This window comes from Geotrypetes seraphini, chromosome 1, assembly GCF_902459505.1.
Source record: "Geotrypetes seraphini chromosome 1, aGeoSer1.1, whole genome shotgun sequence".
Lineage (NCBI taxonomy): Eukaryota > Metazoa > Chordata > Amphibia > Gymnophiona > Dermophiidae > Geotrypetes > Geotrypetes seraphini.
The window spans coordinates 370,536,238-370,548,907 of record NC_047084.1 but is presented as its reverse complement, the minus strand read 5'-3'; the positions used below and the strand labels follow the sequence as shown (position 1 = coordinate 370,548,907).

The window sequence follows — 12,670 nt, the reverse complement described above, 5'->3', positions numbered from 1 at the left end:
AATGTCTGTCGTCCTAGCATTTCTACAGGATGATCTCAAAAGGCGTTTGGCTGTTGGCTCCCTCAAGCTACAAGTGGCAAAATTCTTGTGTTTTAGGGCTTGAGTAGAAAAGATTTCCAGATTTTTGAAAGAAGCATTGCAGTTGCATTCTCCTCTGCGATGTGGAATCTTAACTTGGTTTTGCAGGCCCTCGGTAAGGCTCCATATGAGCCTTTAAGAGGCGTCTCTGGATCTTACTATTAAGGCGATTTTTCTAGTAGCTGTTGCAAGAAGGGTTTTGGAGCTACAAGTGCTGTCTTTCAGAGAGCCTTTTCTCAGGTTTACGGAGTTAAGGTTCTCCCAATATATGGTCCTTTCCTTCTGCCAAAGTGGTCGCTGAGTTCCACATAAATCAGAAAGTTTGACTACCCATGTTCTTTCCCACGGGTTTACACACAAAAAATGTTTTGGTGTTGATGGATATTAAGACAGTTCTTCTCCATTACCTAGATATAATGAATGATTTTTGCATCTCAGATCATCTTTTTGTGCTAACAAGCCATAGATGCCTGAGAATAACAACCTCTAAGGCTTATAGTTCCAGGTAGATTCATTCAGCTATTGCTTCAGCGCATATTGGAAGTGGTAAACCACCACCAATCGCTTCTGAGAGCACATTCTACAAGGTGTATGGTTTCTTCATGGCTGAAGTCTTGGGCAGTGTCATCAGAAGAACTTTGTAGGGCAGCTACAAGGTCCACCCTTCATACTTTCATGAACTTATACAGAGTGGAGGTGGTAGCACGGAAGGACACCGCTTTTGTGCCCTCTGTGCTTGCAGCAGGCTCTTCTTCCCTGCCCTAGAGAGGGAACTACTTTGGTACATTCCACTGGTTCAAGACTCTTATGCCTTTTGCACTTGAAAGATAGATTAGCTTCTTACCTCGATGTTCTTTTTAGTAGAAAGGCATATAAGTCTTGAAGGCCCACCTTGTCAGAATTCAATTAACTTGCTTGTGGGTTCAGGCATGTATGTATTTCTGGATGGTGGTGTCTGTTGGCAGACAAATCCGAAGGGTACTAATTTATATCTCTGTTTTAATTAGAAAAGCAAGATTCTGGAGAATTACATAAGTGTTAGTTCTGATTGCACTTAGGTAGGCGGCTTGTTCATTTCCATCTTGTTTTCAGTTATGATTATATTGGCATTGACTTTATTGCAGATCAGAACAGAAATGGCTTTGTCGGTGAGTACCCTGTATCTTGCCTCCTTATTTCTCCTCTTATAGGAATTGTCAACTGCTTTGATACAAACTGAGGAGTTGGGGCTGAGAGATAAAGGTAGATGATGCTTTCTACAAACTCGTGGTTCAACACTCATGCCTTTCTACTAGAAAGAAGATTATCGAGGTATCTTCCCATATGACATGCAAATGCCAATATTCTGGTTACATGCTATTCTATATCCTAATTACCTAAATGTGATGAGTAGTTTGAAGGTATGTGGACATAGGTAGGTGCATAGTTAAGCAGGTAAATTATAGGATACTATATCTTATGCAGTGTGTGTGGTTTTTTTTTTCTTCAATCTAGGTGTGAGCATTTATGCCAACATGATGGCTAGCTGGCGTAAAAGACACATTTAACACAGGGCTCGACAAACCCCGGGTGCCAGGCAACCATAATGTCTTAAAATTGCACTCTGGACCCCAGCAAGTTTTTTGTGTGAATGATGCTTTTTGTTGTGGTTTCAAGACTCATGAAATTGCAGGACATGAGAGAGACTGGATAAAATATGTACATGAGAGGGAGTACATGAGAGAGTGAGTTCATCTATCAAGGTGGGGCTGTCACACAGCTGACAGCATGATTTGGGAAGGGAAATTGTTGACTTCTTCCAGTAGTTTGCAGAGGCATCTTAAGAACTGATTTACTAAATTTCTTTGCCCACGGATAGGAAAATCAGCCTTAGATAATTGGTCATACCAAAAGAAAAAATTAACTGTGGAGAAGAAGTGAGAGAGATTGAAAAAAATTTGTCCACACAAACACAATGGGTTTTAAAGTAGATGTCTTCTTTTATAGAAGACACTTTGGCACCCCTTGAGAAGCATCAAAAGGCAGTTCTATAAAGTAAAGAATCTTTCCACCAGATATTCAAGCACTGTAAAGATTTTCATTATTAAACGAGAAATTGCAAAAATATTGTATTACTAGGTTGAATCTTTTCACTTCCAAATCTGTTTGTTGGGGTGAGGGGTGTCAACAGAAGTGCTGATGCTGTGTAAACTAATCCTAAAACATTGTTCCCTCCAGGGTGCAAAGAAGAGTGCAATTGGTCAGCGCATTGTGGCCACTTTGCCGTACATCAAACAAGAAGTGCCCATCATAATTGTTTTCCGTGCACTAGGTTTTGTATCTGACAGAGACATTCTGGAGCACATTATTTATGACTTTGAAGATCCTGAGATGATGGAAATGGTAACGAGCCAATCTTTTTCTATGTCTTGAAATGACTAAATGTTTCATTTAGTTTATCTAGTAGAGCTTAGATTTTTTTTTTTTCCCTTCAGTAATTTTTCTTTTTAATTTCACACCTCTGTGCGTATATGGCATGATTAATAGCTGTGTACTGAACAATAAGCAGCAAATAGCTACTATTTGTGCTCTCCTGTTTCATTGCAGTCCTTGGTGAAAGTATAAACCAACAGATGCTTTTTTCATTATGTTGCATCTATGCTAATGGAACTAACAAAAAATAAATTGATGCCAAAGAGCAAACTTGTTGATTTATTAAAAATAAATCCACAATAACTTTTTGCAGATTTCTAAAATATGAGCTCCACTGTTTAAAACAGAACTGTAGTTCTCACGATGTTTGAAGAATGCAGCACCAAGCTTAACCACTTCTGTTCTTAGTGCTGGAAATCTTTCTTTATCGTAGGACAAGCAGGCAGCATATTCTCACATGTGGGCATGCGCAAGTACCTTCCCGCCTGACATTTGCTCACAGTTCCTCAGTTTTTCGTTCTCTGTTAAGCAAAGAAGTTGTGTTTTGGACTCTGTCCAAATCGTGTTTCCTTCCCAACATATTTGCCTTTCGGCTCCGTTTTCTTTATTTTTACTAACTATAATAGTTTCTTTCTTGGTGGTTCTTCTTTCAAAACAAAAATAATAAAATCTTTACATTACTTTTTTCCTCAGTCGGGCCTTCTTTTTTGGGGGAGTTTCTCACTGAATTTTCATCTCGGGCTGCAACCATTGAGTTTTTCCTCACATGTTGAAGCCTTCTCCTGGATTCAAAAAGTGCACTCGATGCCATCGGCCCATCTCCATCACTGACCCGCACGGCTCGTGTATTCAATGTCTCAGCCTGGAGCATCGAGTGGGCACTTGCATTCGCTGTTCTATGCTTCAGAAACATTCTTTTAAGGCAGAAGTTGTTTGGACCAGCCATGGCATCCAGCGACAATCTATGCTATCTGTATCAACAATATAGGCATAGACACCTCCCTTGATGCCAGCATCGAGTAAACCTGCTAAGAAACCATCTTCTACTTCGCAGGCATCATCGACATTGAGTCCCTCAATGCTTGCCAAGCGCCAATGCCATCATTGATCTCTTTCTGTGCAGACTGTGTCTCCTATAGGGTGTGCTTCCTTATCGAGATCACCCACCTCTTGACACCCTGCAGCACTGATGGTACTGACTGTTGAGCCAACGGTACTAGTGCAGTCCTTCCAGGACCAACTGAAGGAATTCTTTCGGCAGGAGCTCTGTGATCTATTTAAGCTGCATACAGCACTTGTGCTTACATAGACTCCCTCTGTAAAGGCCTAGCCTGAGCATGGCACATCGAGGTCCAAGGTTACTTACTCTAGCTCTTCATCAAAGAATCGAAAGACATTGAGATTACACAGTACCAACGCACTTCTAAATCCAAGCATGCATTGCACGGTACCAATTCCAATTCCTGTCGACTCAGATCGAGACATTCTCATTGATTAACTTCATCTTCCTCTTCATGTGATTGATAACCATCTTCGTTGAAGGAGCCCTTCTGGACGCTCCTGCAGTCAATGCTCTTCTCAAACAAGGAAGCATCCTTCTCCTTCCTATAGAGAATCTCATGAAGTTCCAGATATTGATTCTGATCTTTTTCAATGAGACACTGATTCTGATCTTGAACCCACATTATCTGCTCCAGAGTCATATGGCATCCCATCCACCTCCGCCAAGACGTAGATCTCCTCCAGAAGGACTTTCTTTCCCTAAATTGATCAGGCAGATGGGAAAAAGCTTTAAGCTAGAGTCGGACATTGAGCCCAGAGCTCCTTGAGGTGTTAGACTTTTGATGAAACTTCTAAAGAGCTCCTTAAATTGCCTCTTCACAATCTCCTTAAAGAAGCTTTTTTTAAGAACTGGGAGACTCCTCTCACTTTTCCCATAGCTTCAAGGAAGATAGAGTCTTTATACAGAATATAATCATGTCCCGGCTTTGATAGCCACAACTGGCACATCAGTCTTTACTAGTGGAATCTACTCTTTAAAAAATCCCCCAGTACAAGGGTTTATGCTACTGTTCCACCAGGATGTGAAGGCTGTACCATGGATAAGTTTGGGCGCCACCTTTTCCAAAACTCTGTTAGCTAACAGAGTTCTTAATTATAACTTCTATATGTTGTTGTACCTTAAACAACTCCAAAAATATATTCATCAGAGTGACTTCCAGAATTCTAAGAGACTACCCATAGCCTCCTTCAAACCAGGAAGTTTATAGTAAGATCAGCTGTTGATGCATTTGATGTCGCATCCACTTTGTCTAGTGCTGTGAGATGACTTGCATGACTATGAGTCTCTGACATAGTCATCTACGTTCAGGATTGTTTAGCAAACATTTCCTGTCTTGGCGAAGAGCTGTTCGGGGACAAAGTGGAGGATGCCACCCAAAGACTTATTTGGCATGAATAAAGCTGGGCCACCATAACAGGATCCAAGACTAAGATTCAACCATCTAAATCTTCTCAGGGACCTGCTTCCTAGTCATATAAGAGGCGTTATCCAGCAACTTTGTCCTCTTCAAAACCCCCAACACAAATGAGGCAGAAATCGCAAAAGCCTCAGAAACCTCAGACTTCTGCTCCTGTCTTTTTGACATGCTTCTAGTAAGCATAACTACAATACCCTCATCTCAGCCACCTCTCCAACCCATTGGAAGCTGATTCTCTTATATCATCAACACTGGACTCTCATTACCACAGATACCTGGGTCCTCAAAGTCATTCAGGAGTATTACTCTCTTTATTTTATCACCATCCCTCCAAACAACCGTTCAAGAGAATCCTCTTTCAATCTCAACAGACTTCTTCTTCTTCAGGAAATCAAAGCTCTGCTTCAACTAAATGCCATAGAAATAGTACCCTCTTCCTAGAAAAATCAGGTGTTCTACTCCAAGTATTTCCTAATTCCAAAGAAGACAGGATGTCTTCGGCCCATTCTCGACCTCTTGAGCTCTCAACAAATATTTGGTCAAAGAAAGATTTTGCATGCTATCCCTGGAATCCCTATACCCACTTCTAGAACAAAAATGATTGTCTGTGCTGTCTAGACCTCAGAGGCCTACATACACATATCTATACACCTTAACCACAGAAAGTTTCTTCGCTTTTGTGTGGATCAGCATTTCCAGTACAAAGTTCTGCCATTCGGCCTTACTTTACCTCCAAGAGTGTTTGCAATGTGCCTGATGATGGTAACAGCAGCCCTCCGTACCCAAGGGTTTCAAGTGTTTTTGTATCTGGACAATTGGTTGATAAAAGCTCTATCGCCTTAAGCAGTTCTCAGCAGCACAGGTGACCTTAGCTTTTCTCCAGCTTGTAGGGTTTGAGGTTAGCTTTCCAAAGTCTTATCTTCAACCCTCTTAAGTGTTGGAGTTCATCAGAGCCATGCTCAGCACCATGGGCTTTCCTACCCCAGCAAAGACAAAACACCTTGCTTCACCTTTGCAATCATGTATCCACTCTGCAAAACATCTTAGCAAGGCAAATGATGCATCTCATGGGTCACACGGCATCCACAGTTCACGTAATTCCCTTCGCTCAACTTCATCTCAGGTCAGCTCAGCTCAGTGGACCCTTGTGTCTCCATGGTCTCAGGCCATGGATTCCTTATCCCAGTGGATCAGTCACTTTGCCTCTTCGTCAATCTCTCCAGTGATGGTTGAATTTTACAAATCTTTCCAGAGGCTTGCTGTTTCACATCCATCCACATCACAAAATGCTCATGATGGATGTGTCCCTTTATGCTTAGGGAGCTTACCTAGACAGTCCAGCTAGAGAAAAGATATTCCACATCAATCTGTTACAGTTGCAGGCAATTTCCAATGCTCTGAAAACATTTCAAGATTGTCTCTCCAATAAAGTCCTCCTTGTTCGCACAGACAATCAAGTATCCATGTACTACATTAATAAGCAGGAAGGAATAGGCTCTCTCTCATGTCAAGAAGCTGAGCACATTTGGAACTGGGCAATTCCTCGAAACATCTTTCTCAAAGCCATATATGTTCAAGGGAAACAATTCTCTAACTGACAAGCTCAGTAGATTTCTTCAGCAATACGAGTGGACTCAACTCTAAAGTCTTACCCCACTTCATCTATGTTTAAAGTTCATTTTAGTCCTTCCTTATTTTTTACTTTCCCCCCTATTGTTCTTTCCATTCATGTCTTCTCATATATTCTAATAAATACAATTGTATTTCTGCCCTTCTTACCTTGCGTATCTGTTCTTCTGTAAGTCTGTTAGTTAAACCCATTATATTTCATGACTAAATTGGTATATGCTTATACCTTTTTTAAAATTAGTAAATCACTTAATAAAGTAAATAAGCGATTCATCAAATCAAAATAAAACTTGAAACTTGATCTTACTATGGGGCACTGTCTGTACCAGGCTCTGTAGATGATGTCACCAACATGTGAGAATATCTGCCTGATGTCCCCAGATAACACCTGTTACGGTAGGTAACTTTGCTTTCTTGTGCAACAGAAATGGCAGTCTTGATCAGTGAGGTTAAACCTTCATTAGCATCGAGGGTTGTAGAGAGCCCACTATTTTGTTTTCATGTTCCACCTCCCATCATTCTGGGATGAGCTCCTCAGTCTTACTTTCTATAAGTGAGGAGTAGGGAGCCTGTGCTGCTAAAGTTTAATCTTTAGTATTTTTTTTTTTTTTTTGGGGGGGGGGGGGGTTAATTATTCGTTCGGAGGCTTTTGGTGCTGCAGAGGATCCCGGTCACCCCGGAGTATCTCTGGCTGCAAAAAGATACAGACTCTCATGGCTGAGGTCTGTAGCCCACAGGCATATGCCTCGCATGATTCCTGTGTGGCCAGTCTGCATCAGTAGTTCTTCAAGTTCTAACTGCAGTGGGCTTAAGCATAAACTGAACAGTTCCCGTGGCAGTTTTATCCATGATCGGGGGGGGAGACTACGTTCTTCCTCCAATGACGTTGCATGGATCTGGTGGGGGTCTGAGGGTCGGGTTCCACATTGGGGATTGGACAGCAGTCTGAAGAAACAAGCCATCTGATGGACTCTAGGCTTATCTGATGCAGAAATCTCTCCCCTCTGATCAAAGGTTTCCTTAGGCAGCTCCAGTATAGAAGCATAACACGGTGAGTAAGGCTATTGCAGCCTATGGGGAAAATCTAGGAAGGGGGGAGTCCTTTAAAAAGTATTTTTAAAGGTTCCTGAGTTTATGGATCAAGTCCCCCACCTCCCAAAACCTCTTCTCTGCATTTTTTGAATTTGCATTTTTCCTCCATGGGTCGTTTTATGCACCAGAATTGCTATCATGGTGGCCATCTTGGATTTTTGGATTTTGTTTTAAAAACCTCCATCTGCCTCACTACCCCTTAGTTTTTGACAGAAAACAATATAGATGGATTCCACAGGTGAAGATACTTAGGCATCCGCTGCAAATCTAACATGAATCTGATCTGTAGGGGGTCATAGTTCCACGTGCTACTCGGTGCGTGCGGGTGGGAGATAGCTTTGGGCTTCGTCGCCTCTTATGCTTCTGGTGGCTCAGGTGCTCAGCTGCATTGTTTTCTGGGCCAGAAAGTTTAGCACGAGTTGGAGAAAACAGACTTGGCATCCCTGGCGAAGCACAGCCGCATGCTGGTGGACAAACACGAGAAGCTAGCGCAGGAGTAACCGCTAGTATCTTCTGGGCAACCTGGGCAGTGGTTCGCTCCCAAATTCATGCACGATGTTTGAGGCCTTTTTAAATTTCAAAAGCTGACTTAGCTCCGCAGGGGCTTTGGCGAAGGTAGCACCAGGGTTTTTAGCGAAAGGCGCAGGTCCACTCCAAGGAGCCATGCAGATGTCAAGGGGTCCCAAACTTGGTGGACTCAGAGGAAGATGGTTCAGAGTCTGTGCCTTTAATTTCTCAACTCTTGGAGATTAAGCATTCCAGCAGAAGGGGGTGGGGTGGATTTGGATGACCCCAACCATGGTTGTTCACTTCAAACCTTCTGGCTTACAAGGTTTAATTGTGTTGGTGCTACAGGAATTAAAGTTAGAGCTGCCTAAAAGCCTCCACGACTCTGTGCTTGCTTATGAGCAGCACTAAGGAACAGAATATCTTTTCTCCCTCATATCCAGAGATCACTGGGATGTTGCCGAGGGGTCCTTAGGGGTAGCTATGTCCATGGCTAAGCTCTAGCTGCTGACTTCCAGCAGCGGTTTGCTATGCCTAAAATGGATTCACTGGTGGCACAGGTTACGAAGCGAATTTCACACCCTAGTGAAGGGGGAGTAGCCTTCAAGGACACACAGGACCTCAGGATAGATTTGTCCTCAAAAGACAATTCAAGGCTACTGAACTGGAACTGAAAGCATAAGTGACAGCATGGAAGGGAGTGTATGGCACAGTGGTTAGAGCTACAGCCTCAGCACCCTGAGGGTGTGGGTTCAAAATCCCTCACTGCTCCTTGTGGCCCTGGGTAAGTCACTTAATCCCCCAATTGCCCCAGATAGTTTGAGCCCGCTGGGACAGATAGGGAAATATGATAAAGTACCTGAATATAAAACCACTTGAGATATAAGTGGTATATAATTAAACTAAATAAATAAATATATTGCTCAGACATGCCAATCTTGGCTAAGCCAGGCTCTGGATCTGGACAGCAGCACTTACCTCTAGTTTCTCATAGAGGGTGTTGACTATGTTGTGGATGTTCTCTTATAACCTATTCAGGGTCCTGAGAAAGGTCTTGGCTTATGTTATATCTGCCTGCAGAATACTCTGGATTAGGCATTGGGCGGGAGACTCAGCACCCGAGGTGACCCTGAGCAAACTGCCCTTTCGAAGTCAATTGGTCTTTGGCAAAGGCTTGGACAATCTTATGGCTAGTGTGGTGGATCGTAGGCCAAAATCCTTACCAGAGAGCAGACCCTGGAATGCGAGGGGATCCAGAAGGGGAAATATTCGTGGCTTCTGGTGATTTTGCTGGTATTTGGGAGCATCCTCCAGTCAGAAGACATTCCAGAGCACCAGACATCCCCAAGCTTCTGGATACCGTTCCTCTACGGCACAGATGTCAAAATCTGTCCTCGAGGGCCGCAATCCAGCCAGGTTTGCAGGATTTCCCCAATGAATATGCATGCGATCTATTAGCATACAATGAAAGCAGTGCATGCAAATAAATCTCATGCATATTCATTGGGGAAATCCTGAAAACCCGACTGGATTGCGGCCTTCGAGGACCGAATTTGACACCCCTGCTCTACGGCTTCAAACTGCAATGACAACAGGATGATGGCCGTTCCCCCAAAGGTGGGTGACAGGCTAGCAGAGTACTAGCAGGTGTGGACACAGATCTTTTCAGATCAGTGGGTACTGGAAGCCATTCAGGAGGGAGTACAAGCTAGAATTCTACTAGCCCCTCCTGAACCTCTTTCATTTTTCTAGCAGGAAAGCTGGAAAAGGCCCAGGTGCGGGTGACATTTCAGAGACTCATTGCTCTAATTGCCATAGAGCCTATACTGCAAGGAGAATGGAGCTTGGGCAGATACTCAATATACTTCATCATGCCCAAAAGAGACTCAGAAGACTGGAGACTGATTCTGGTTCTAAAGTCTATCAATGCAGCCCTCAAGATCCCCTGCTTCTGTATGGAAACGATACGGTCTGTCATTGCCTTGGTTGTGCTGACGGAATATCTTGCATCTCTGGATCTAACAGAGGCTTATTTGCACATTCCTATCTTTTCGGCACTCAGAAAGTTCTTGAGGATCCATATTCTGGACAAACCATTTTGATAAGGCCTAGAACAGGATCTTTCTAGGGAGAACGAGAGGGCACTCTCTAAAATTGAAAGGGGATAGATTCTGTACGAACGTAAGGAAGTTCTTCTTCACCCAGAGAGTGGTAGAAAACTGGAACGTTCTTCCGGAGTCTGTCATAGGAGAGAACACGCTCCAGGGATTCAAGACAAAGTTAGACAAGTTCCTGCTGAACCAGAACGTACGCAGGTAGGACTAGTCTCAGTTAGGGTGCTGGTCTTTGACCAGAGGGCCGCTGCATGAGCAGACTGCTGGGCACGATGGAACACCTGTCTGACCCAGCAGTGGCAATTCTTATGTTCTTATGAAAATGGTAAAACCAGAGGACATAATTTGAGGTTGAGGAGTGGTAGATTCAAGAGCAATGTTAGGAAATTCTACTTTATGGAGAGGGTGGTGGATGCCTGGAATGCACTCCCGAGAGAGGTGGTGGAGAGGAAAATGGTGACTGAGTTCAAAGAAGCATGGGATGAACACAGAGGATCTAGAATCAGAAAATAATATTAAATATTGAACTAAGGCCAGTACTGGGCAGACTTGCATGGTCTGTTTCTGTATATGGCCGTTTGGGGGAGGATGGGCTGGAGAAGGCTTCAATGGCTGGGAGGGTGTAGATGGGCTGGAGTGAGTTTTGACTTAGATTTCGGCAGTTGGAACCCAGTCACAATACTGGGTAGAGCTTTGGATTCTTGCCCAGAAATAGCTAAGAAGAAAAAATTTAAAAAATTTAAATTGAATCAGGTTGGGCAGACTGGATGGACCATTCGGGTCTTTATCTGCTGTCATCTACTATGTTACTATGTTTTTCCTGGAAGCAAGTACAATGAATTTCCTGAGGTAAATTTGGGAGATTTGTGACTCTCTCAAGCTAGAAATAGCCAGAGTTTCTTGCTTAAGAATGCAGGTCAGCAAACATTCATTGGTGTCCCATCTAAATTTATCCAGATTTTTGAAGGAAGTCCTCCAGTGTGATAACCCTTTCCACCTTGGAACCTTAATCTGGTCCTGTGGGCCCTTACGAAGACCCCATATGAGCCTTTGGAGGAAGTGTCCCCGATAGATCTGATGGTTAAGACCAGTTTTCTTAATGGTTGTGATGTCAGCGAGAAGAATGTTGGAGCTGCAGGCTCTGTCCTTCAGGGAGCCCTTTCTTCAACTCTCGGAGACTAGTGTCTCGATTCAAACAGTCCCTTCCTTCCTATTAGTTGTGTCCAGTTTTCACGTAAATCAGGAGATGCAACTCCCAGCCTTCCCACCTATGGGAGTGAAGAAAGCAAATAGTGTTGAAAGTTCTGGTTGTACGAAGAATTTTGATTCATTACTTTGAGGTGACCAATGAATTCTGTCTGACTGATCACCTCTTCGTGCTTACGAATGTGGCATATCAGGAGAGACCAGCATCTAAAGTGACCATATTCAGGTGGATCAGGATACTTTCTGCCTGTATTGGAAGTGGAAAGCCGTCTCCAGTGGTGGTGAAGGCGCGCTCAACTCACAGCATTGCGTCATCTTGAAAAGAGAAGATTGAGAGGGGATTTGATAGAGACTTTTAAAATATTAAAAGGATTTGACATAATAGACCAGGAAGAAGCATTACTGACATTTTCAGATGTGACACGGACAAGAGGTCACAGCCTGAAACTGTGTGGCAGCAGGTTCAGGACAAACGTCGGGAAGTTCTGTTTCACACAGAGAGTGGTGAGCGCTTGGAATGCTCTCCCAGAGGAGCTTGTTGCAGAGACCAGTGTTCAGGGTTTCAAGCGCAAGTTGGATGCACACCTTCTTGCAAATCATATCCGGTGATACGGGAAATCTGGGTCTCCAACAGGGAGCACCTAACTGGGCCTCCGCGTGTGCGGATCGCTGGACTAGATGGACCTAGGTCTGATCCGGTGAGGGCGTTTCTTATGTTCTTATGCTCAGTCTCACTTGCAGAGATTTGCAGGGCGGCCACTTGGTCCAATCTCCACATGTTCACTAAGTTTTACAGGATGGATGTTGCAGCTGGGCTGGACACCACTTTTGGATCCTAAGTACTGTCAACAAACTCATCTGTCCCACCCTAGGAATCGGAGACTGCTCTAATACATCCTGCTCGTAAAGTCTACCAGTCCTGCTGCACAAGAAGGAAAGATTAGGTTGTTTGCTAATCTTTCTTGAAAACAAGAATGGTAGACCTGACGCCTGCCCTGTCATTTGTATCTTAGCCTGCTTTCTGTTTCAGATGTGCCTGCTTAGTCAGATGTCTTGTTTCTGTTTTCTGCACGGTAGGGTCAAGAATGAAGAGGAATTCACTCATGAGAGACTCATCACACATATGCACCCTTCTCTTATGTTTGTACTATA

General features: G+C 43.5%; 1 protein-coding gene across 1 annotated transcript in view; it reads left to right on the top strand.

The window, feature by feature from the left end:
* POLR2B (RNA polymerase II subunit B) overlaps positions 1 to 12,670 on the top strand; it is a 163,277-nt gene that overhangs the window by 45,157 nt on the left and 105,450 nt on the right. The window contains exon 7 of the mRNA XM_033915184.1: positions 2,296 to 2,460. Within this exon, the coding sequence (XP_033771075.1) occupies positions 2,296 to 2,460 (165 nt within the window). The remainder of the gene's footprint in view (positions 1 to 2,295; positions 2,461 to 12,670) is intronic.